This window comes from Arachis stenosperma, chromosome 4 (genome assembly GCF_014773155.1).
Source record: "Arachis stenosperma cultivar V10309 chromosome 4, arast.V10309.gnm1.PFL2, whole genome shotgun sequence".
Lineage (NCBI taxonomy): Eukaryota > Viridiplantae > Streptophyta > Magnoliopsida > Fabales > Fabaceae > Arachis > Arachis stenosperma.
In genome coordinates, this window is record NC_080380.1 from 44586719 (window position 1) to 44613218 (window position 26500).

Genomic DNA, 26500 nt, shown 5'->3' on the forward strand with positions numbered 1-26500 from the left:
CAAGCTTTGAGGCTCAAGTTATGATCCATCAAAGTTCACTAAAAATCCATTTTTACCTAAAATCTCAAAAACTCAATTTTAATCAAACCTCAGTCCAATACCAATTCAATCACATTTCAACCATACCAAAACAGTCCAAAATTGATACCAAACACTACTTCAACCATTTTCTCAATCACACAACCTTCTAAACCATTCAACAATTCCAAATCCAACTAAATTCACATTTTCCACTTCCCATTAACCTTTGTAAGGTATCAGGCTAAAGATGATGAAGGTAAAGTAGAGAAAAAGAGAAGATGGATCTGAATTGTGAAAAGTGTGAATTTTTCTCTTATGGTTTTACAAGAGAGACAGCTGTATATATAGATGTAGGTGTAACTGATTAGCTAACTGAAAGGTAACTAACTGCTTCTAGAATCGTCTAGTAACTGATTTGCTAACTGTCACTTAGTCTACAAATTGCTTGTGTATTACTGCTAACAACCTTATTAACATCAACAAACTCTATCAATCATTAACAATCCTAAAAAATAATCATTTCTCGATTCCCACATCATGCACCAACACCATCATTTACCATAATCAACACAACTCATCAATAATCATCAACAATACCAACAAATCTCAACAACCGTAACAAATATCAACATTCATCCTCAATTTCCTCAACATCAACAACCATCATAACACTCATAATCAATATCAATCATCAGCAATATTAACAATCACTACAAATCCTCATCAATTTCAATAATCATCAATCCCTCATCAATTACAATTAAATCACACATTCATCATCAACCTTCATCATCATTAAATACCAACAATCATCATCAAACTCATATACTCCTCATACTAAAACTCCATATCATCATCACTATCATACAAGTTATCCCCAAACATACACCCAAAGCATTCAATCTTATCTTAAGGTCAACTAGCCTAAATGTCCAGAAACATTACATATTACAAAAAAAAAAAAAACAAAACCATACCTTGGCCGATTCCCAATATGCACAAACCACCACTTGAGTCCAAACAAGCTTCAAAGACTCACCAACAAGCCACCAAAGCTCAACTAACATCACATATATCACCAAAGTCAAAACCTAAGATATACAAAAATAACTAAACACAAGAGTTTAGTGAAACCTTACCTTACCCAATGAGATTAGGGGTAAAATCCAATAATTACCCGCTACTAGAGATCACCTAAACAAGCAAAACCATAAAATTTCCTCAAAAACCAAACCTCAAAAATGCAGAAACTTAGGGCTGGAAACTGGAGTGTGAAAAGAGAGATATTACCAGATTTCTTTAAATATAAAGGAATATCTCGTCAAGAGTTTCGTGTGGCCGCAAACAGCTCGTTAATCGGAGCTCCGGATCAAAAGTTATGGCTCCCGGAAGGTGGAGGTGAATAGTGTCACCCCCTTCCTTCTCCCTTCTCTCTTAATCCACGGCTCTCTCTCTCTTGGAGGTGAGAAATGAGCTGAAAGCTCATTAAACATGTATATATATGTTGGGCCTTGGGCCGGTCTAACCTGTTGATGACTTGCATCATCTACCCTTCTTTCTTGCATAAAGAAGACCATAAAAGAGCATAAATCTCATTTGATCAGTACAATTCATGCATTATTTGATGAATATTATGGTACACTACTTTAATATGAGTTGTGCTGAATTGCAGGTGAAAAAGGTATCAAAAATGGGAAGAAGACAAACAAGAAGCTGGGCGTGTGAGACTGGTGTGTCACTTGGGGGCAAACGCCACAAAAATGCACTGGCGTGTCACGCCAGGAGCTAAGCGTGGCATGCCAGGAGCTAATCGTGGCACGCCAGTACTAAATTCCAGAAGGGAGATCCAAGCATGCATGTGGGCGTGGCATGCCAGGGACTAGGCATGGCATGCTAGTACAAAATTTCAGAGAGTAAAATGGAGGAAACAAAAGGGGCATGGCATGCCAGGTTGGGTGTGGCACGCCTGACCCATCAACTACTATGGGCGTGCCACTTGAAGTCGAAGGCGTGGCACGCCAACTCACTACCTCAAGAAGAACCTCCACTACAGCATGCCATTTGGTGTCGAAGGCGTGGCACGCCAGCTCTAAAAAGTCACTTTGGCGTGCCACTTGAAGACCCAGGCGTGGCACGCCAAGCTTGAAGAGTGCACAAATACATGGGCGTGCCACTTGAGCAGCATGGCGTGGCACGCTGGTACAATGATCCAGAGAAGGGGCTGAAGGCTATTGAAGACTGGGCGTGCCACTTGAAGTCGAAGGCGTGGCACGCTAACCTCTCAACCTCACTTGGGCGTGCCACTTGGTGTCGAAGGCATGGCATGCCAGTTCCAAAAAGTTACTTTGGCGTGCCATTTGAAAGCCAAGGCGTGGCACACCACTTACTGGAGTGAGACAAGATCATGGGTGTGGCACGCCAACCTTTAGGTGTGGCACGCTGGTATAAGTTTCCAGAGAGGGTAGAAGAGGCCAATTACATGGGGCGTGCCACTTGGTATCGAAGGCGTGGCACGCCAATCACTATTCTTCACTTAGGCGTACCACTTGAGCAACCAGGCGTGGCACGCCAGAGTCATTCAGAGGCCAAAGCATCATTGGGGCGTGCCACTTGAGTTCGTGGCGTGGCACGCCAAACAGAGGAACCACTCACTCACAAAGGGGCGTGGCACGCCAGACCCTAGGCGTGCCATGCTAGTGTAACTTTCCAAAGAAGCTTAGCCAAGCACATAACAAGGGCGTGGCACGCCAGACCCTGGGCTTGCCACGCTAGTTCAAGTTTCCATAGGCAAACAAAGTGGAAAAATCAAAGGGCGTGCCACTTGAGCTCGAAGGCGTGGCATGCCAACACAAGAATGCCACTATAGCGTGCCACTTGAGTTCGAAGGCGTGGCACGCCAAGGTTGACAAGGGACGAGCGTGCCGCTTGAAGGATTGAACATGGCACGCCAAGCCATTTTGAAGGGCACGTGACACGCCGATGAAGCGCCAGCCACATGCCAGCTAAGGAGTCACGTTTATTGAGTGTTTTCTTTCCCTTCCAAAATTTAATTTTCCCTTTTTTACTTTTGTAAATTCTTTGTTTTCACTAGGAGTAGTATAAATACCCCCAAAGAGTATTGAAGAGGGGTTAAGCAGTTAGTTCTAGATCCACTTTTACACTCCACTTTTGAGTACTTTTCAAGCTATGAGTAGCTAACTTCCCTCTCATTGAGATAGGGAGCTCTGTTGTACTTGATGGATTGATAATAGTGAAATTCTTCTTCTCTTCATCTTCTCTTTGATTTTCTAGAAGGAATTTTGTCTTAATACTTAATGTTCAATTATCTTGGGAAATAGATTGAATGCAATTGGGTTTTATAGGAACCTTGGAAAAGAAAACATGAAACCATGCTTGAAATCCCTTCTCACACTTGAGTAGAATCTGGGTTTTGGTGATGGGATACGTGACATATAATCCCCCCTCTACCTGGCTCTACAAGGGTGTGTGGTATAATCAGGGACCGAGCATATCTCTCTTCATGAGCAATTAAACCAAGGAATTGGCTATTGATCAAGATCTAAAAGATTGAGTCACCAAGGGATTGGGGCTCAATCAATCATGATTGCCAAGAGGTCAGTGAGTTGCATGATTGAAGAGGATCTAAGCTAGATTTGATCCAAAGAGACAACATCTCCCAATCTCAATGAATTCCCCCATTCTTATCTATCCATTTCTTTATAGCTTGATTTTACATTCAGCAATTCCCCATTCCTATTTACATTCAAGTCATTTATGATTTAGCACTTTACATTCTGCAATTTCTAATTCTGCACTTTATTGCTTTTTTTTACATTCTAGTCATTTACATTTATGCCATTTACAATTCTGCACTTCACAATCTTATTGATCCACTTGACTAATTCATCAATCAATTAAAACTGCTTGGATTTGCCAATCTCTGTGGATATGATCCCACTCTACTATGGGTTATTACTTGGCGATAATTTTGGTGCGCTTGCCAAAAAAACTGTTTCACTAAATTTTTAAAAGGGGTAGTAAATTCAACTCATCAAGTTTTATGGCACCGTTGTCGGGGATTGGCTTAAATTTGACAGTGATTAAATTGATTGGGGAGCTAGATTAAGCAATTTAATTTCTTTGTTATTTTAATTTCTTTTATTTAGCATTTTTTATTTTATTTTGAGCTCTATTTCTTTCTTCTTTGATTATCCACATTTCCATCCTTCTAACTGTTTGATCAATTGCACCACTCACACTAACAACCACTCTAACAAAGTAATTCATTCACCCACTTTCTTTCTTGCTTTTTGCCTTGATTGGTTGTATGACAGGTAGGAGAAGCAGAGCTTCAACTTCCTTTGATTCTGAACCTGAGAGGACCCTCTTTAGATTAAGGAGGGAAGCAAGAGGGAAGAGAGTCGTTGGTGCTGAGGAAGAGGAAGAGTATTTTGAAACAAACATGGAGGAGAAAATGGAGAATCATCATGAGGAAGAAGTTTATAACCATGCCAGGGGAGGCCCAATTAACCATGATGGGCAAGAAAGGAGAGTCTTAGGCTCCTACATCAACCCAAACCCTGGAAATTATGGCAGCAGCATCCTAAAGCCAACAATTCATGCCAACAATTTTGAGCTGAAGCCTCAGCTCATCACACTTGTTCAGAATAATTGCTCATATGGAGGAAGTGCCCAAGAAGATCCTAATCAACATCTCAGCACATTCTTGAGGATATGTGATACTGTAAAGTCCAACGGGGTACACCCTGACATCTACAAACTACTCTTGTTCCCTTTCTCACTCAGAGATAAGGCAGCAAAGTGGTTGGACTCATTCCCCAAGGATAGCCTAACTACATGGGAGTAGGTCATGAACAGATTCTTTGCAAGATTTTACCCTCCACAAAGAATCAATAGGCTGAGAGCTGAGGTGCAAACTTTCAGACAACAAGATAGAGAAACACTCTTTGAGGCCTGGGAGAGATTCAAAGATCTAATAAGAAGATGCCCACTGGAAATGTTCAATGAGTGGGTACAGCTACATATCTTTTATGAGGGACTATCCTATGAATCAAAGAAGGCAGTGGATCACTCTTCAGGAGGCTCACTCAATAAAAAGAAAACCATTGAAGAGGCCATAGACGTCATTGAAACTGTAGCTGAAAATGAGTATTTCTATGCCTCAGAAAGGACCCAGAAGAAGGGAGTGCTAGAATTCAACTCTGTAGATGCTTTGTTAGCTCAGAACAAGGCAATTGCAGCACAAATAGCAGCCTTAACCAAGAGGATGGAGGCCAACCAAGCCTCAGTTATTTAAGATCAAACTCCTCAACAAGAAAGAATTGCATCAGAATCTGAAGGTGACTGGGAACAAGTTAATTATGTGCACAATTCATCCAGAACACCATATGACCCACACTCTAAGACATACAACCCAGGTTGGAAGAACTACCTAAACTTTGGGTGGGAAAATCAACAAAACCATAACCAGGACCACAACAAGCCTTATCCATCAAATCAATAAAACCACAACCCCAACCATCAAATAGGGAACCCTAGACCCTACCATAACTCACAAAATACAGCCTACCATAACAACCAACCCATACACAACAACCTCAATCAAGATGCACCATCCTCAACTATGCAACCATGTGAAATCAATAGCAACTTTGAGAGGATGGAGGCTGCAATAGCACAACTATCATCCCAGATTTCAGGGGTAGTCTCCTCCCTCATGGACAGACAAGCACAAACTGACAGAAGGATAGATGCTAATCAAGAGGAATATAGGTGGTGCACGAATTTGTGATTCGCACAACTAACCAGCAAGTGCACTGGGTCGTCCAAGTAATACCTTACGTGAGTAAGGGTCGATCCCACGGAGATTATTGGCTTGAAGCAATCAATGTTTATTTTATTTATCTTAGTCAGGATATCAATAGGATTCTTTAGCCTCGTATTTTAATAAAGAAAAAGGGCATAAAATAAATAATTATTACTTGAACAATAGAGTTATTTGTTTATAAAGGACTGTGGAATATGTTGGAGTTTTGGAGATGCTTTGTCCTCTGAACTTCAACTCTTCCTTGAAATCCTTCCACACACGCAAGATCCTTCCATGGCAAGCTCTATGTAGGGTGTCACCGTTGTCAATGGCTACCTCCCATCCTCTCAGTGAAAACGTTCCTATGCTCTGTCACAGCACGGCTAATCATCTGTCGGTTCTCAATCAGGTTGGAATAGAATCCATTGATTCTTTTGCGTCTGTCACTAACGCCCAGCCCTCAGGAGTTTGAAGCACGTCACAGTCATTCAATCCCAGAATCCTACTCGGAATACCACAGACAAGGTTTAGACTTTCCGGATTCTCATGAATGCCGCCATCAATCCAGCTTATACCACGAAGATTCTATTGGGAAATCTAAGAGATATTCATTCAGTCTGATGTAGAACGGAGGTGGTTGTCAGGCACACGTTCATGGATTGAGGAAGGTGATGAGTGTCACGGATCATCACCTTCTTCACAATTAAGCGCGAATAAACATCTTAGATAAGAACAAGCGTGTTTGAATGGAAAACAAAGGAATTGTATTAAATCATCGAGACGCTGCAGAGCTCCTCACCCCCAACAATGGAGTTTAGAGACTCATGCCGTCAAAAGTATGTAATTCAGATCTGAAAAATGTCATGAGGTACAAGAAATGTCTGTAAAAGTTGTTTAAATAGTAAACTAGTAACCTAGGTTTACAGAAAATGAATAAACTAAGATAATTGGTGCAGAAATCCACTTCTGGGGCCCACTTGGTGTGTGCTGGGGCTGAGATTAAAGCTATCCACGAGTAGAGGCCTTTATTGGCATTAAACTCCAGGTTATGACGTGTTTTGGGCGTTCAACTCCGGATCATGACGTTTTTCTGGCGTTTAACTCCAGACAGCAGCATGAACTTGGCGTTCAACGCCAAGTTACGTCGTCTATCCTTGCGCAAAGTATGGACTATTATATATTGCTGGAAAGCCCTGGATGTCTACTTTCCAACGCCGTTGAGAGCGCGCCAATTGGACTCCTGTAGCTCCAAAAAAATCCATTTCGAGTGCAGGGAGGTCAGGATCCAACAGCATCAGCAGTCCTTTTTCAGCCTAAGTCAGATTTTTGCTCAGCTCCCTCAATTTCAGCCAGAAAATACCTGAAATCACAGAAAAATACACACACTCATAGTAAAGTCCAGAAATATGATTTTTGCTTAAAAACTAATAAAATTCTATTAAAAACTAATTAAAACATACTAAAATCTACATGAAATTACCCCCAAAAAGCGTATAAAATATCCGCTCATCAATAGGTCAAATCTAAAAAATCAAGGTGCATCAATCTCAAAGTTGGAAGAACAAGTGAGAATTTTGTCCAAACAAATTCTACTTTCCACACACACATTTTCCAGCGATACCATGGCTAACCCAAGAGGGGAATGCAAAGCCATAACTCTAAGAAGTGGAAAGGTTGTAGAGGAAGGAGCCCCAAGCAAAGATAATCATGAAGAGGTTGCACCAAAACATGGAAACGAGGATGAAGGGGAGACCCCAGTTTCACCTCCACCAAAACCAGTTTTGAAGCCTTATGTGCCAAAGGCACCATACCAATAAAGATTCAGAAAAGATGGGAAGGATGGCCAGTTCTCTAAGTTCCTAGAGATCTTCAAGAGGCTTCAAATTAACATACCATTTGCTGAAGCATTAGAACAAATGCCACTCTATGCCAAGTTCATGAAGGAGCTTACAACCAAAAAGAGGAACTGGGAGGCAAAAGAAACCATAGTATTGACTGAGGAGTGCAGCGCCATCATACAGAAGAAGTTGCCTAAAAAACTGAAAGACCTAGGGAGTTTTCAAATCTCCTGCATCATAGGGGACATCATTATTGAGAAAGCTTTGTGTGATTTAGGAGCTAGCATAAATCTTATGTCCCTAACCATGATGAGAAGAATGAAGATTGAGGAAGCCAAGCCAACAAGAATGGTACTCCAATTGGCTGACAGAACATTTAAGTTTCCACATGGGGTGGTGGAAGACTTGCTAGTGAAAGTGGGAGAGTTCATTTTCCCTGCTGATTTTGTTGTGCTGGACATGGAAGAAGAAGCCAACACATCAATTATCCTAGGAAGACCATTTCTAGCTACTGCTGGAGCCATCATTGATGTGCAAAAAGGAGAATTAGTCTTGAGATTACATGAAGAAAAAATGGTCTTCAACGTTTTCAAAGCAATGAGTTACCCCAAGGAACCTATAGGAGAATGCATGCTGGTAGACACCATGGAATAGATAGTTCAAGAAGTTATGGGAGAAGAACAATGCGAAGAAAATATTGAGCTGGAGCAAGCATCAGATGGAAAACTACCACAAGCAACCATAAGGAACTCAATCATGCCAACTACCACAGACAACAAAGATGCAGAGTCACCAAAACTAGAGCTGAAAGCCTTACCAACCAGCTTGAAGTATGCATATCTGGGTGCTAACAACACTTACCCAGTAATCATAAATTCAAGTCTGAGTAAGGAACAAGAAGAGGAACTTATCCAAGTGCTGAGACAACACAAGGATGCCATAGGCTGGGCACTTTCAGATTTAAAGGGGATCAGCCCTTCAATGTGCATGCATAAAATCTTACTTGAAGAGGATGCCAAACCCTTAAGACAGCAACAAAGGAGGTTGAACCCAACTATGAATGAAGTGGTTCAGAAAGAAGTATTGAAGTTGTGGTAAGCAGGGGTGATCTACCCCATCTCGGACAGCCCTTGGGTAAGCCCAGTGCAAGTAGTTCCTAAGAAGGGAGGGATCACTGTTGTGGCAAATGAGAAGAATGAATTGATACCCACAAGAACGGTGACCGAATGGCGTATGTTCATTGACTACCGAAAACTTAATGAAGCCACCCGGAAGGATCACTTTTCCCTACCATTCATGGACCAAATACTTGAAAGACTGGCAGGACATGAGTATTATTATTTTCTAGATGGATATTCGGGCTACAACCAGATTGTTGTAGATCCCAAAGATCATGAAAAAACTTCATTTACTTGTCCATATGACGTTTTTGCTTATAGGAGGATTCCCTTTGGATTGTGCAATGCACCTGCCACATTCCAAAGGTGCATGCTCTCCATTTTTTCAAATATGATTGAGAAGTTCATAGAAATATTTATGGACGATTTCTCTGTGTTTAGGGACTCATATTCTGATTGTCTATACCATCTTTTTCTTGTGCTAAAAAGGTGTCAAGAAACTAACATGGTTTTGAACTGGGATAAGTGCCATTTTATGGTAACTGAAGGGGTGGTTCTTGGTCACAAGATTTCAAAAGATGGCATAGAAGTAAACAGAGCAAAAGTGGAAGTAATTGAAAAATTACCTCCACCTTGCAATGTCAAAGAAATCAGAAGCTTTTTGGGACATACTGGGTTCTATAGGAGGTTTATTAAAGAATTTTCAAAGATTGCAAAACCCCTTAGCAACCTACTTGTCTCAAATACTCCTTTTGTTTTTGATAGAGAATGCATGGTAGCCTTTGATGAACTCAAAAAGAGACTGTCATCTGCACCTATTATAGCACCACCAAGTTGGGATCTTCCCTTTGAACTAATGTGTGATGCATCTGATTTTACTGTTAGTGTTGTCCTAGGACAGAGGAAAGACAAGCTAGTACATGTAATCTACTATTCTAGCAAGGTTCTTAATAAGAATCAAAGGAACTATACCACCACAGAGAAAGAACTTTTAGCCATAGTTTTTGCTTTTGATAAATTTAGATCATATCTCATTGGCTCAAAAGTAATTGTGTTCACTGATCATGCAGCACTCAAATACTTGCTTACCAAACAAGAATCTAAGCCCATACTAATAAGGTGGATCTTGCTGCTCCAAGAATTTGATATTGAGATTAAAAATAGGAGCGGAGCAGAGAACAAGGTAGCTGACCACCTCTCAAGGATTCCACAAGAAGAAGAAATGCAGCAAGTTACAGTAAATGAAAGCTTTCCTGATGAACAATTGATGATGATTCGAGTAGCCCCTTGGTTCACAGACATAGCTAACTTCAAGGCTATTGGGGAGCTACCAACTAACATCAATAAGCACATGAGGAGGAAGCTAATCAAGGATGCCAGACACTACATCTGGGATGACCCATATTTGTTCAAAAAGTGTAATGATGGTGTCCTAAGAAGGTGTATATCCCATGAAGAAGGGTAGGAAGTGTTATGGCAGTGCCATAGGTCAGCATATGGAGGTCACTTCAGGGGAGAAAGGACAGCAACAAAAGTGCTTCAATCCGAATTTTACTGGCCAACAGTTTTTAAGGATGCCAAGGAAATGGTGTCAAGGTGTAATGAATGTCAAAGGGCTGGTAATCTAACCAAGAGGAATAAGATGCCACAGCAATACATACTAGAGCTGGAACTATTTGATGTATGGGACCATTCCCAACCTCATACTCAAATAGCTACATATTAGTGGATGTTGATTATATTTCAAGATAGGTAGAGGCCATAGCTACTGCAACAAATGACAACAAGGTTGTGATAAGCTTCTTGAGAAGGAACATCTTCAGCAAATTTGGAGTTTTCAGAGCTCTCATTAGTGATAGAGGATCACACTTCTGCAACAAACAACTGGAAGCACTCCTTCTCAGATATGGAGTCAAACACAAAGTGGCAACTTCATACCACCCACAGACCAAAGGGCAAGCCGAGATCTCCAACAGAGAGCTGAAACGAATACTTGAAAAAACTATTGGAAGTTCAGCAAAGGACTGGTCTAGGAAGCTAGACGATGCTCTATGGGCCTACAGGACGGCCTTCAAGACTCCCATTGGGATGTCACCATACCACTAGTATTTGGCAAGGCTTGCCACTTACCAGTTAAACTGGAGCACAGAGCCTTCTAGGCCCTAAAACTACTAAATTTTGATGAGCAAGCTATTGGAGAAAAGAGATTAATGCAACTCAATGAACTTGGCGGACAACCCTGACAACGATCACAACTTAAATCTAGAAAATAGAATGCCACAGAAGGACGCAGACACCACACCAAAGGAAACGTCTCAACCAAACGGAGACAAGAATTCACCAAACATACAAATCCTGGAAGCACTCCAAGCTCAACAAAATCGTCTCAAACAACTCAAAAAGGAGGCTGAGCACCAACGAGAAGCTGAGAAAGACCTTCGAAGGGAAACTAGGTGACGTAAAGAGTTAGAGGACAAACTCTTAAAACTTGAAGCCGATCTAAAAACCAAGACTACTCGATCCAGTTATGAAAGCCAAAATCCCAAAGGACTTCAAAACTCCCGACATGACCCCGTACAACGGCACATCAGATCCAAGCCATCATCTCAGTAATTTCAGAAGCAAAATGTATCTCACCGATGCATCAGATGCAATTCAGTGCAAAGCCTTCTTGACTACCTTAACAAAAATAGCAATTAAATGGTTCGACAATCTGCCCCTGAGGTCCGTCGCAAGCTTTGATGACTTAGCTGGAAAGTTTCTTGCCAGATTCTCCATCTAGAAGGACAAAACTAAGCACACCCCAAGCCTATTAGGAATCAAGCAAGGAGATCAGGAAAGTCTTCGCAACTACATGGAAAGATTTAACAAAGCATGCTTGGGCATACAAAGTCTGCCAACTGAAGCAACCATTATGGGTCTCATCAATGGCCTACGAGAGGGACCTTTTAGTCACTCCATATCAAAGAAACATCCCACATCTCTGAATGAAGTACAAGAACGAGCAGAGAAGTACATCAAGATGGAAGAAAACTCTCGACTAGGAGAGACCTCGAAATTCGGATCCTTTTACTCCTCTCGAGATAAGGATAAAGAGTCCAAGAAAAAAGAAGATCAGCATAGAGAGAAGATTAAGAAATACCACAATTACACCCATCTCCGGGTGTCTCTTGTGGAAGTATACCGAGAAGTATGCCACACTGAGAAGATCCCACCACCTCGCCCACTTAAAAGCAAAAAAGGAGGAGAAAATCAGACGGAATACTGTGAATACCATCGAATCTATGGACATCCCACCAACGAGTGCTTCGACTTGAAGAATATCATAGAAAAATTGGTAAGAGAAGGGAGACTAGATCGGTACTTAGCCAGCAAGACATATGAGCCTAGAAAAAGATGAAGGGATGAAGAGGTCGAACAAACTGAATGACCACCTCGCACCCCAGAAAGACATGTCCACATGATACATGGTGGATTTGCGGGAGGAGGAATCTCCAAATCATCTCGCAAAATGAACCATAAGGAAGTATATTACGTCGAAGGAGGAGAAGGAGCACCCGACCTGCCTACTATTACTTTCACTAAAGAGGACGCGGCTAGGATCATCTTGGGACATGACGATCCCATGGTCATCACTATCATATTGGCCAACGTAAACATCCACCGCACACTGGTGGACCAAGAAAGCTCGGCTGATATCTTATTCAAAACAGCTTTCGACAAACTCGGCCTAGAGGAAAAAGAGCTCAGAGCATATCCAAATAGCTTATTCGGATTAGGAGACACTCCAATCCAACCACTGGGATACATCTATCTACACACAACCTTTGGAAAAGGAAACCGGTCAAGGACACTCAACATAGACTACATCGTAGTCGACGTAAGCTCAGCCTCCAATGCCTTAATAGGTCAGACAACGCTAAATCAGCTCGGGGTAGTAGTCTCGACTCCAAATCTATGCATGAAGTTCCCAACTACAGAAGGGATCGCTACGATAAAAGAAGACCAGAAAACAGCACGCCACTGTTACAACGAAAGTCTGAATCTCAGAGGAAAAGGAGAAGAAATCCATACCATCGAACTTGGGGGAAGTCGAGGTCGAGAAGAACTTCGTCCACAACCCGAAGACGAGATAAAAAAAGTCCAGATCGGAGATGTCCCAGAGAAAACGACCAATATTGGTGCAATCTTAAAAGGAGATATAAAGGAGTCCCTCATACAGTTCTTAAAAGATAATGTCGATCTCTTTGAATGGAATGCCGCAGACATGCTGGGCATAGACCCCAAACTAATGTGCCACAAGCTGGCAGTGTATCCAGGATCTCGGCTAGTACAGTAGAAGCATAGAAAGCTCGAACCAGAAAGATCCCAAGCTGTGGAAGAACAGGTACAAGCTCTACTAGAGGCAGGATTCATAAGAGAAGTCAAGTACCCACTATGCCTAGCCAACATTGTCTTGGTGAAAAAATCAAATAGGAAGTGGCGAATGTGCACTGATTACACCGACCTCAACAAAGCTTGCCCAAAAGATCCTTATTCACTCCAAAGTATTGACGCTCTAGTGGATGCCTCCTCCGGATACAAATACCACTCGTTTATGGACCCTTATTCGGGGTACAATCAAATCCCAATGTATCCACCTGATCAAGAAAAAACCTCATTCTTAACCCCAGAAGCAAACTACTGTTACATTGTCATGCCATTCGGACTCAAAAATGCAGGAGCCACCTACCAAAGATTGATGAACAAGGTCTTTTCAGATCATATCGGGAAACTTATGGAAGTATATCTGGACGACATGTTAGTAAAAACACAAAGTAAAGAGTCATTACTGTCCGACCTCGCCCAAGTGTTCAAAACCATAAGAATGCATGGCATGCGACTTAACCCTACAAAATGCACTTTTGCATTAGAAACTGGCAAATTCTTGGGTTTCATGCTCACACAAAGAGGAATTGAAGCAAACCCGGACAAGTGACGGGCCATACTTGACATGAAAAGCCCAACCTGTGTCAAAGAAGTGCAACAGCTCAACGGGCGACTGGCAGCATTGTCCAGATTTCTAGCCGAATCAGCCATAAGGTTTCTCCCCTTCTATGCCATACTAAGGAAGGGAAAGAAGTTTGAGTGGACAACAGAGAGCGAGCAAGCTTTCCAAGATTTCAAAAGATTCTTGGGACAACCGCCCATTCTTACCCGACCAGTGGAAGGAGAAGCACTCATATTATACCTCGCAGTGGAAAGTCGGCAGTAGCCTCAGCACTAGTTAGAGAGGACGAGAGGGGAAAACAACCCATCTACTTCATCAGCAAAGCCCTACAAGGGGCCGAACTGAACTATCAAAGGATAGAAAAGTTTGCCTACACCCTCATACTAACTTCTCGATGACTTCGCCCCTATTTCCAAGCTCACACCATCAAGGTTCGGACTAACCAACCCATAAAAGGCATTCTACAAAAAACGGATTTAGCCGGAAGAATTCTACAATGGGCGGTCGAGCTATCTGAGTTCGATATTCAATATGAAACTTGGACGGCCGTCAAGTCCCAATATTTGGCTGACTTCATTGCTGAGTACACCGACACTCCGGGAACTCCTACAAATTGGAATCTCTATGTAGACGGCTCCTCAAACAAAACTGGAAGTGGTGCAGGTGTGATAATAGAAAGCGATCAGGGAACCCAACTCGAACTCTCCCTCAAATTCGGGTTTCCTGCTTCAAACAACCAGGCCAAATACGAGGCACTACTAGTTGGTCTAAAGCTGGCTAAGGAGGTTGGAGCTCAAAAGCTTATCATCTTCAGCGACTCATAAGTAGTCACCTCATAAATAGCAGGAAGCTACCAAGCTAAGGACCCTACTATGAAAAAGTACTTGGACAAAATCAGGGAACAACTCAGACAACTCGGGGAATATGAGGTCTGCCATATACCTCAGGAGCAGAATGCCCAAGCTGACGCACTTTCAAAATTAGCCAAAACCAAATCAGGGGGCAACAATAGAAGCCTCATCCAGGAAATACTATAGAGCCCATCAATTTCGGAGGAAGAAAAGGTCCTAGCCATATTAGGTTAGGATCAAGGATGGATAACTCCCACAATCAGCTACTTCAAATTCGAGATACTCCCCACAGATAAGAAGGAGGCAAAGAGGTTAACACGAGAGGCACAATACTACACCATCATAAACAACATCATATACAGAAGAGGGATCTCAACCCCTCTACTGAAATGTGTACCGACCTCTAATACGAAAGAAGTTTTAGAAGAAGTACACAGCAGCATCTGTGGCAATCATCTCGAAGCATGAGCTCTTGCCAAGAAAGTACTCCGAGCCGGATTCTTTTGGCCGACTTTACAAAAGGAAGCCACCGAGTTCGTTAAGACATGTCCACCATGTCAGAAACATGCCAATTTCCACATCGCCCCACCAGAGGAACTCATCAACGTAACATCACTTTGGACATTTGCAAAGTAGGGACTCGATCTCCTCGGGCCCTTCCCCCAAGGATCGGGACAGGTCAATTTACTCATTGTTGGGGTAGATTATTTCACAAAATGGATTGAGACAGAGCCCCTAGCCAATGCCACAGTGCAAAGAAGTCGAAAATTCTTATATAGAAATATTGTCACAAGGTTCGGGGTTCCTTACTCCATTACCACGGACAATGGCACTTAATTCACAGACGCAGGCTTTAGAAAGTTGGTAGCCGACTTGAAAATAAAGCACCAATTCACATCCGTAGAACACCCACAGGCTAATAGACAGGCAGAAGCTGCCAATAAAGTCATACTAGCCGGGTTAAAACGGAGGCTACAGGACACAAAGGGAGCCTGGGCTGAAGAGCTCCCACAAGTCCTATGGGCATATCGGACAACCCCACATTCCACCACAAAGGAATCACCCTTCCGACTGGCTTATGGAATGGAGGCAATAATACCAGTAGAAGTCGAAGAAGGATCTTCCAGAACGATCCTATACAGCGACGAAGCTAACTCTCAACTTCAAAAAGAAGAGCTCAACCTACTCCCGAAAGTCCGAGAAAGAGCTCGAATCAGAGAAGAATCATTAAACGTTGCATGGTTTCAAGGTACAATCGAAAGGTAGTGCAGCGAAGGGCAAACACCCACATGTATATATCTGCATATTTTCTATTTCAAATAAAGTTTTTCTAGATTTTCTACACATTCTCTTTATCAAGACGCATTAATCTGAATCCACAAAATTCATCGCCCGATTATAAAGCTACAGATCAGCAAAAGTGAAAACCAAATTCACTGCCCGACAAGGTTGACAAAATGAAAAACTGAGTTCATCTAAAGTCGGCCAAGCAAAATGCACTACCCAATTTCTACAAAATCGACAAGATGAAAAGCGATGAAAACAGAATAATGCAAGAAGTTATCAAAAGTGATCCATAAGAAAAGACCTAACGAGATCTTAACAAAAATGGGTTGCTAGAAATAACTTAAAGACAGACCGACACAAAGAAGTCGGACCAGTCAAACAAGCAAAAGTTATAAAAAGTAAATCTATAGAAAAAGAGGCCTGGCCAGCCTTGAAAATGGATTACTAGAAATAATTTATAAGGGACCGACGTGACGAAGTCGGCCCGAAAAGTTATGAAAAAGTTATAAAAAGTAATCCATAAAAAAGAGACTTGGCAAGGTCCAAACAAAATGGATTACTAGAAATAACTTAGAAGAGACCGACGTGACGAAGTCGGCCCAAAAAGCTGCAAAAAGTTATAAAAAGTAATCCATAAAAAAGAGACCTGGTAAGGTCTAGATAAAATGGATTACTAGAAAATAACTTAGAGCAAACCGAGATGAAGAAGTCAGCGCAAAGTAATTAAAGTGACAGAAGTTGTAAAAGGTAAACCCAAATGATTACTAAAAATAACCCAACACAATCTGATGAAAGACATGCGCTAGAAGGGGCACAGCTCCACCATTACTTCACCAGAATCGACCTACCATGGGAGGACTACAAAGAATAAGTCGAACAGAGCTAACCTCAAAAGCCGCTTTAACTAAACGCAGAAAGTAAATAAAAGCCCTCAAAAGAGGTCAGACCACAAGGCTCCAACATTCCAAAAGATTCCTAGAAGTGCTGACAAAGCTTCAGATAAGAATATCATAAAAAAGCAAAACTACTACAGTAAAAGACTCAAAAGGCCGCCCGAAAGACGACCTCAGGAGCTTAAAAAACTACTTTGTTTTTTTTTCTTTTCAAATAAGAGTTGCTATAGGAAAGCAACTAAAATATCCAAAGTCAAACAAACCAAACTACAGATACTAAGAGTTCAAAATGCACACAGACCGGGCAGTACAAAACATCAAAAGGAAACTCATCAAAGATCCAAGTTCTCATCGGGAGCAGCATCCTGAGTAGATGAAGGATAGATGATTTTCGTCGGAATTGCATCTACAGTCCCATCATCCCGGTTCAGGATCTGGACATCAGGGTTGGACTCGGGCTGGGGGACCTCGGCAGCAGGAATTGAAGAAGCCAGAGCAGTAGAAGCTTTGATGGATGGCGCAGGAGGTGGATCCACATTTTCATCATCATCCGAGCCATCAGGGATAATCTTACTATTTTCTACAATATTGTCCAAACAGAAAAGAGACAGGTCGAGCTCGGGCGCGAGAACTCGAACCTAAGCCTTCAAATTCTCATAAGCGGCATTCATACTACCCACGAGATGTCCCTAGAGCTCGGTATAATCCGCTTGAACAGATTTCACCTTCTCTCTGGCCTCCATCAGCTCACTATAAGTCCGGACATAGCTCTCCCTATATTTCTCTGCCATCTCCTCAGCCAAAGTTGTCGAAGCCATTGCAGCAATAGCTCGAGTCTTCTCACCTTCCAACTCCTTAATCTTATCATACTCCGACTTGGCCTCTTCCATAAAAGCCTTTGTTGTATTAACCGGAACGTCCTGAGCAGTCCAGAACAAGGCCACTCCCATATGCGCCATCTTAATGCTATTTCGGGTGATGAAATCCAAATGATGAAGAATGGAGACATCATCCGTAGACACGACACCATAAGGAGCAATTTGATGATCAAAAAATCCCACGGCATCAAAGTCAGGGGCATCAAGGTTAAAGGCCTCAACAGCGTTTTGTTTCTTCGGTGGAGGACCGGTAGTAGGAGAAGAAGTTGCACCAGAAGTTCTGGGAGGATCAACCAAATAAACTGGCAGAGTAGGAATCACCCTCCTCGGCCCAGAAGTACTCAAGATCGGCTTCTTAGGGGGGATTTGTGAGGATCCTTCCCCAGCTACCTTGGCCGAGATGTTCTGGGCAGCTGTAGCCTTCCTCGCCTTCTTGAAGGCCTTCATGGAATCATTATTCTTCACCATCTCTGAAAACACAGCAAAAACCAAGATTGCAAGTGAGAAAAAGCATGGATTCACAAAACAAACAAATAAGACAAAGGGAAAAGGCCAGTAAAGAGATCGGCAAACTACCCAATTCAGCCCGAAGAAGGGAGGGGTCCCCCAACCACTTCTTAGTATCACTGTGGGGAGGTTCCCCCCAGCTCTCCTCCAACACATGTACTAGAGCCTGCTTAACATCTCCCAAGAATATCTAGACACAACAACATTTTTTTGCCAATTCAAAGGAAAGGCAGACTCGCCATTTTCATCGAAAAAGAAGGGCCGAGCTCCTTCAGCAGCTTGGACCTTAAAGAAATAGTTCTTAAAGTCTCTAAAAGATTCATCATACATGGAAAATACTTTCTTTTCCTGGGCAGCTCGAAAAGATACCCAAGAAGCCTTTTTCTTAGCCACCCCAGGTTTGGTCAAAAGAAAGAGGTAAAGAAAAAAGGTTTGAGAGGGCTTAATGCCCAATTCTTGACATAGTAATTGAAAGATTTTTATGAAACCCCATGAGTTCGGATGAAGTTGGAATGGAGACACATTGCACGACCACAACAAGTTGGTCTCAAAAGGAGTAAAGGGAAAGGTAATGTTCATTTGACTAAAGAAATAGTCATAGGCATAGAAGAAGGGACGTTCCCCCTGAACCAAGGTAGGAAAACAAACCCTCTCGTCAGAATCAGGGGCTACTAACTCATAATTCTTCTCTTGCTCCTGATTACTACAAATCCTGTGATGCTTCCTCAGCTCCATACAATACTCAAAATTAACCACAGAAAAACACATCAAAACGAGGGAGTCCAGCCAGTCTGACATGCCCTCAGGGACTTTTGAAGAAGTCTCAACAATATTTTTGCAAGACGACATGGGTCAACTAAAGCCCTAAAGTAAGAAAAAGAAAAAGGGGTTACTAATCAAACAGCTCGGGTAAGTCGACAAAGCAACTCAAGCATAAATGGTTACAATCCGGACTAAAGCATGCAAAAGTTAAAGAATTTAGACATAGCAACAAAAAGGAAGCCCCGGGATTCACACCAAAAGATCCAGGGGCATCCTTTGGAGGCAGTAACAGGAATAAGGACCCAGGAAAATCTACAGCTTACATCCCAACATCTCTCAAACAAGAAAAAGAATACTTCAAGCAGCGATATTCCACAAGAAAAAACACAAAATAATCGGTCAAAGTCATCACCTTTTTACAACCTATCAGCAAAGCAAATTATCAAACATCAAAGCATGCAAAGGGGAAATCGTCAACCTCGCAACCTTTCTCAGAATCAAACGGTTCATCATTTCAAGGGGAAATCATCAAAGGCGTAAATTAAGAAGATACAATCAGAGACAGTACCAACATTCAAAAACCCTAACTAGCAGGAAACACGAAAGGTCATACACATCAAAGAAACTTTCAGACGCACGACAAATGCAGAAAAGATTCAAGCTTTCTAACACGAAACCAAGCAAGATCAAAACTTTTCAAGCATAAAATAATGCGGAAAAGAAGAAGAAGAAAAAAGGACCAACCTGTAAAGAAAGAGGGTGATGAAGACGAAAACAAACAGCAAATCCCACACTAGCAATCGCCTCCGAGAAAAGCACGAAGATGGTTAAAAACTTGGGAGCAAGCGAGAATGGGCAAGTCACAGACAAACCAGAAAACGCAAGAGGGGAGAAAAGTTACAACGAGCAAAGAGAAAGAGAAACGGAAAAGAGAAGCTTTTTTTATTCAAAAAGAGATGAGAAGGTGGGGGACAAAAGAAATGGCAAGGATAAAAATTAACGGGTTATTAAACCCTTGCGCATTTCCAAGAAAAGTGCAAAACGCGTGCAAATAAATAAAGAAATGTTTCGCATTCAAAAACCACTAAAAGGAATTCTACCAAGCAGCTCTACAAATGCTCGAGCTCGGCTTCTCCAAAAGGATTAAAAAAAGGACTCGACCTCAAAGGGAAAGACCGCGCTCAAGCTGGGGCACTGTTCATGTCCTGGGTCGAGTTGTACGACCCGGGCTGACTAGAAGACAAGACGACCGACCTATTCAGACCAGGACCACCCAACCTCTTTATGGAAGAAGTCGGCCAAACCGCTACAGAGGCCCAAGAAGGCCCAAACAGAGGAACACGACCTAAAAATCTAAAGGAAGCCCAAGCCTAGAAACATAAGGGTAGTTTCCTTAAAGATAAGATGACTTCACTCAAAGATAAGATAAGATAATTATCTTATCTCCAGAAAGGTCACTCCACACCATTATAAATACACTGGAGCACCCAGGTATAAATCATACTCTAATTCTACTAAAAACCTGCTTAAGACCATTGCTAACTTAAGTATCGGAGTCCCTTGCAGGTACCACCACCCTCTGGTGACGAAGGATTAGCACCACCACCAAGTCCAACAAGTCGGACACAGTGTCTCCGGCCACCATCATCAAGTCAGACTAAACAGCACCGACCAATACAGAAGATCTCGTCTAAGATTGACCTACAGTTTCAGGTAACCAACGGAACAATATTAATAATAATTTAGAAATTACAAAAATGAAATAAACTAAGCTAAAGGTGCGAAAATCCACTTTTGGGCCCACTTGGTGAGTGTTTAGGTTCACCTTGGCGTCCAACTTGGAGGAATGGGAGTTGAACGCCCACTAGGGAGCGAAACATAAATCATGGATCAACTAAGCCCTCTCGAGGACTTGCTTAAGAATAAGAAGAATAAAAAAGAGGAAGTGAGAACGGGGATAAGGAGGTCAGCCGCAGGATGCTTTGATCTTTTAGCTTAGACTTGTCTGATCTTCCCCGATTTTAAAGGTGTAGGATTTTAATGCCCAGGTCTTGAAATGGAATCGATAGCATTATCTAGGCTAGGGATTAAAGCGTGTCCACGCAGCCTTGATGCTTCCTTGGTGACATTGAACACCAGTCTTGGGCATTCAATGCTGGCTTAGGTTCTCTTGGGGCGTTGAACGCTAGAAAGGGACTAAGTTGGGCGTTCAACACCCAGTTTGGGCCGTCATTTCTAAAGAAAGGTATAGATTATTATATATTGCTGGAAAGATATAGATGTTAGCTTTCGAACGTCATTAAGAGCGCGTCAATTGGACCTCAATAGCTCTAGAAATACTCATTTGAATGCACGGAGGTCAGGACCTGACAGCATCTGTTACCCTTTCTATGTCTTTGAATTAGACTTTACCAAAACTTGCTGAATTCTCCCAAAAATCACCTAAAATCATAGAAAACCACAAAAACTCAAAGTAGCATCCAAAAAGTGATTTTTGTGCAAAACCTACAAAAACATAATAAACTTAACAAAATATACTAAAATCACTGAGAAAATAGTGCCAAAAAGTGTATAAAATATCCGCTCATCAGAATACCAAACTTAAACTGTTGCTTGTCCTCAAGCAACCAGAAACAAAGTAGGACTAAAGAGAAGAGAAAGATACAATAAGTCTTAGAGTTGTCAATGAAGCTCAGTTCCAAATACTGAGTGGGGCTATTAGCTCTTTTCTTCTGAACAGTTTTGGCATCTCACTTTCCTTTGAAGCTCAGAGGTATTGGCATCCCTTGGAACTAGAATTTGGATGATATTATTGATTTTCTTTTTTTTAGATCTTCTTGATTCTTGAACACAGCTTTTTCTTTTGGTGCTTTGCACCTTTTGAGCCTAGCCGTCACTCTAAGCGTTTTGTTTTTCCGTATTACCACCAGATACATAAACGTCACAGGCACTTAACTGGGGAAACCTTTTGAATTCGAATTTAGCTTTGCTTAAATTCCCAGATAGTGGAGCCCAGAGTTTTTAAGCGTACTCTTTAGTTTTGGATCACGACTTTAACTGCTCAGTCTCAAACTTTTTTCTTGACACCTTGACACCATAAACATATAGTTAGGGATAGCAACTCATTTGAGCTTTTTTGGCTAATTTTTAACCCTCCTAACCATTGATGCTCAAAGACTTGGATCCTTGCTCTTTTCTTTTTCTTTTGAGCTTTTTATTTTTCTTTTTCTTTTATTTTTCTACTTCTTTTTGTTGCTTTTTCTTACTTCAAGAATCAATATTTTTTTATTTTTTGGGGAATCAATAATACTTCTCTAAATTCACTATTCTTCAAGAGCCAACATACTCAACTTTAATATCAATTATGCACAGTTAATTCATACATTCAGAAGATGAATGCATGGCCACCACATCAAAATAATTGGAATAACTTATGATGTAACTCAAAACTTATGTATCTCATTATTCCTTTTCAAATTAAAATTTTTCTTTTAAGCATGGTGAGGAATACATTGGATATCTTATAACCAAAACAAAACAAGAAAATAAAACTAGAAAAGAACAAAAGACTAAATGTGATCATGAACTTAGAAGAGAAAACAAACAATAAATTGAAGTATAATGAAAACAGAAATAAAACAAATAGAGGGATAATGGGACTCAACAACCTCAGTGATGATGGCTGCTGCTTCCCCTGGAGAATCCAATGCAGTATTTGAGCTCCTCTATGTCTCGCCCCTGTATTAGCTATTCCTCCATCAACCTTCTCTGATCTTCTCTTATCTCATGGAGGGTAGTGGCGTGCTCCTAGTGTTCCACTCTCAGCTGATCCACGTTTGAGTTCAGCTTCCCTATTGAGGTATTCAATTGATCCCAATAGTCTTAGAGAGGAAAATACATCCCTTGAGGTATCTCAGGAATTTCTGGTGGAGGCGACTGCACAGGTTCTTGCTGTTGTCCATGTGCCTGCTCTCTTACATGCTCCATGTTCCTCTTTGTGATGGGCTTGTCCATCTCTATGAGGATATCTCCAGCTATGCCAATTCCAACTGAGTTGCATAGACGATATATGAGGTGTGGAAAGGCTAACCTTGCTTGAGTGAAGGTCTTTTCAGCCTCCTTGTACAACTTTTGAGGTATCACCTCATGTACCTCCACCTCATTCCCAAGCATAATGCAATGAATCATTATTGCTCGATCAATGGTAACCTCAGATCGGTTACTTGTGGGGATGATAGAGCGTTGGATAAACTCCAACCATCCTCTGGCCATAGGCTTGAGGTCAAGCCTACCCAATTAGTAGGGCTTCCCTTGTGCGTCTCTTCTCCATTGTATTCCTTCCACACAGATGTTCGCAAGAACTTGATTCAGTCTTTGGTCAGAATTGACCCTTCTAGTGTAACAGTGTGGATCTCCTAACATTTGTGGCAATTGTAGCGCCACTTTCACACTCTCCGGGCTGAAATCCAAGAGTTGCTCTCAGACCATGGTGGGCCAATTTTTAGGGCTTGGGTTCACACTTGTATCATGAGTTTTGGTGACCCAAGTATTAGCAAAGAATTCTTGCACCATTAGTGTTTCGACCTTTGAAACAGGATTGGTCAGAATTTCCCAATCCCTTCTCCAAATCTCCTGTTGGATCTCTGGATACTCCCCTTGTTTGTGATCATGGTGCACTTTGGTGAGGAATCTCCATGATTTCCAAGGTTTGGAAGTGGAAGCAGGAGCCTTTTCCTTGAAGCTTCGCTGGCCTTTGGTGCCATACATAGGAATATTAGAAGTAAAAAAGCAAAGCTTTTGCAACACCAAACTTAAGAATTTTTCTTGTCCTCTCGCAAATGTGAACAAAAGAGAATAAAAGAGTAGAAGCAAGAAGAAAAAGATAGAGATAGAGGGAGAGAAGGGCTTCGGCCAAGTGGGGGGAAGTAGGGAAGAAGAAGAGTGTGTATAGTGTATAGGGTAGGAAAGAGAGAGTGTTTAGGTGTGGGGATAATGGGATGAATGAAGGGGTATTTATAGGGGTGGAAAGGTTAGAGTTCAGTTATGGGAAGGGAAAATTAGTGGGAAAGGTTTAAATTTGAAGTGGGTGGGGTTGGTGGGAATTGAATGATGGATTTATGATAGGTTTTGGGAAGAGTGTGTATTGGGAAGAGGGAAAGTAGGGTGTGAGTTTCAAGGTTTAGAAAGTAGGAGAGAAAAGGAAAGGTGGGGTAAGTGGGGTAGGTGGAGAATCTGTGGTGCCCACTGTCTGAGAAGGCTTTAGAACTCGAGCTCCCTGCCCCCTACCTGGTGTTCAACGCCAGGAATGCTCTATAGGGGGCGTTGAACGCCCAATGGGGGCCACAAAGTTGGCCCTGGCTGCTCTTTCTAGGGCGTTGAACGCCCATATTGGTCCTTTACTAGCGTTCAACGCCAGTCTATGCTCCCTCGTGGGAGTTGGATGCCCATGATGCTCCCTTTTTGGCATTCAACGCTAGTTCCATAATCCTTGATGAGCATTGAACGCCCTTCTTTCCTCCTTGTCTAGCATTTAATGCCAGCAAGGGGTTCTCCCCAGGGTGTTTTGTTTTCAGTTCTGAATGTTTTTGTCACTGTTCTAAGTAGCACATGATCACTAACATTAAAAAGAAAAGGAAACTATACTATAAAACTAAAAATAGAGGAAAAGGAATTGAAAATACTATGCTGATGGTTGGGTTGCCCCTAACAAACGCTTCTTTATCGTCATTAACTTGACGGACAGCTCGATTACGGAGATAGATAGGGGCTCAGATCTTCACCCCTCACAGTGAACTTTCTTCCTATGCTCTCATGAATGAGCTTCATATGCTCTAGAGACAGGATCCGGTTCACAGTGTGCAGAATGACTGGACTTTTAGTGAAGACAACTCTCATGCCAGGTGAGAAGTCTTCAGTGAAAATCTTCTTGTCCCTCCAGCCTTTAGGTACCTTTTTCATAGTGCCTTTGTTCCCAGAGCTTGATGAAGGTTGCCCAACACCAAACTTAGAGTTGGTGTCTGGAGGCTCTGAAAAACTCTACACTAAGAGGGAAGACTAAAACACTATGTGTTGTACAATGATACCTCTTTTGTTAGATGGATATTGAGGGTTGGGGATCTTGAACAAAATACAATCCTCATGTAGCCTCAAGACTAACTTTCCCTTTTCCACATTAATTAAGGCCTTAGTAGTTGTTAGGAAAGGCCTTCCAAGGATGATGGAGTCATCTCTGTCCTCCCCAGTGTCTAGAATCACAAAATCTGCAGGGAGGTAAAGGTTTTTAACCTTTACAATGACATCTTCCACCATGCCATATGCCCTTTTCAGGGACTTGTCTGCCATCTCCAATGAGATCTTGGCACGCTGTGCCTCTAGAATTCCTAGCATCTTTATTACAGATAGAGGCATCAAATTGATGCTTGAGTCAAGGTCGCATAAAGCCTTTTCAAAGGTAATGGTCCCTGTAGTACAGAGAATCAGAAAGCTTCTAGGATCCAGCAGCTTTTGAGGGAGCTTCTTCTAGACAAGGCACTGTATTCTTTGGTCAGTACCACAATCTCATCTCTCCTTGAGGCTTCCAAACACGCCATAGAAGGGATATCCTTCTCCAATCCCTTCGCATGAGAGGAATTGGCTTTCAAATTTCTAAGGATTGCTAGGAATCGAGCAATTTGCTCCTTCTTAGGCTCCTCTTCCTCGACTAAAGAAGTGTATTCTTCAGGTTTCTCTCTCAGCAAAGGGGAGTGCAAGGTGACTGTATCAGTCTCCTCATGATCTCTGATTTCCTTGAGCTCCTCAATAGCAAGCTCCTCTTTATGTTTGGCCTTTGCCTCCACAGTGAGGGCCTTGCACTCTTTCCTTAGATACACCTCTGTGTTGCTTGGAAAAGTGTTGGATGGGATCTCTGGGATCCTCTTGCTCAGCTGACCAACCTGTATTTCTAAGTTCTGAATGGAAGACCTAGTTTTAGCCATGAAACTATGAGTGGTCTTGGAGTGGTTAGAGACTATAGTAGCCAGGTTAGAGAGGCTCTTTGTGGGAGTTTCTGTCTGCTGCTAAAAGGGTTAGAATGGTCTGTTGTTGAACTGGTTCTAGTTCATTCCACCCTGATTATTACTGAAGCCTTGTTAAGGTTTCTGCTAATCTTTCCACCCAAAAATTGGGGCGGTTCCTCCATCCCTGATTGAAAATATTTGAGTAGGGATTGTTGTTGGAGTTTCTGGAGGAATTCCCATGTAGTTCACCTCCTCCATTGTGGTCCATGTGTTATCACCAGCGTCTATTTCAAACGCTATTTTTGGACAATAAGCATCTGAGCTTTGTGTCCTATTCAAGTGTTGAGAGATCATATTGATTTGTTGGGACATGAGCTTATTCTGAGCCAAAATAGTGTCTAGGGTGTCTACCTCCAAGACTCCTCTCTTCTAAGCTGCCCATTGTTCACAGGGTTCCTCTCAGAAGTGTACATGTATTGGTTGTTGGCAACCATGTCTATGAGTTCCTACGCCTCTTCAAGCGTCTTGTAAAG

At 42.0% G+C, this 26500-nt stretch overlaps 1 protein-coding gene across 1 annotated transcript; it reads left to right on the top strand.

Moving 5' to 3' along the window:
- Positions 1-8004: 8004 nt before the first annotated feature.
- LOC130974939 (uncharacterized) lies at positions 8005-8340 on the top strand. Its single transcript, XM_057899778.1, has one exon. The coding sequence runs from the start codon at positions 8005-8007 to the stop codon at positions 8338-8340; it is 336 nt and encodes a 111-aa protein (XP_057755761.1).
- Positions 8341-26500: the final 18160 nt, after the last annotated feature.

What these genes read in the sequence shown, in the direction of transcription:
- LOC130974939 (XM_057899778.1), top strand. Translation starts at nt 8,005, where the DNA reads ATGAAGATTGAGGAAGCCAAGCCAACAAGAATGGTACTCCAATTGGCT.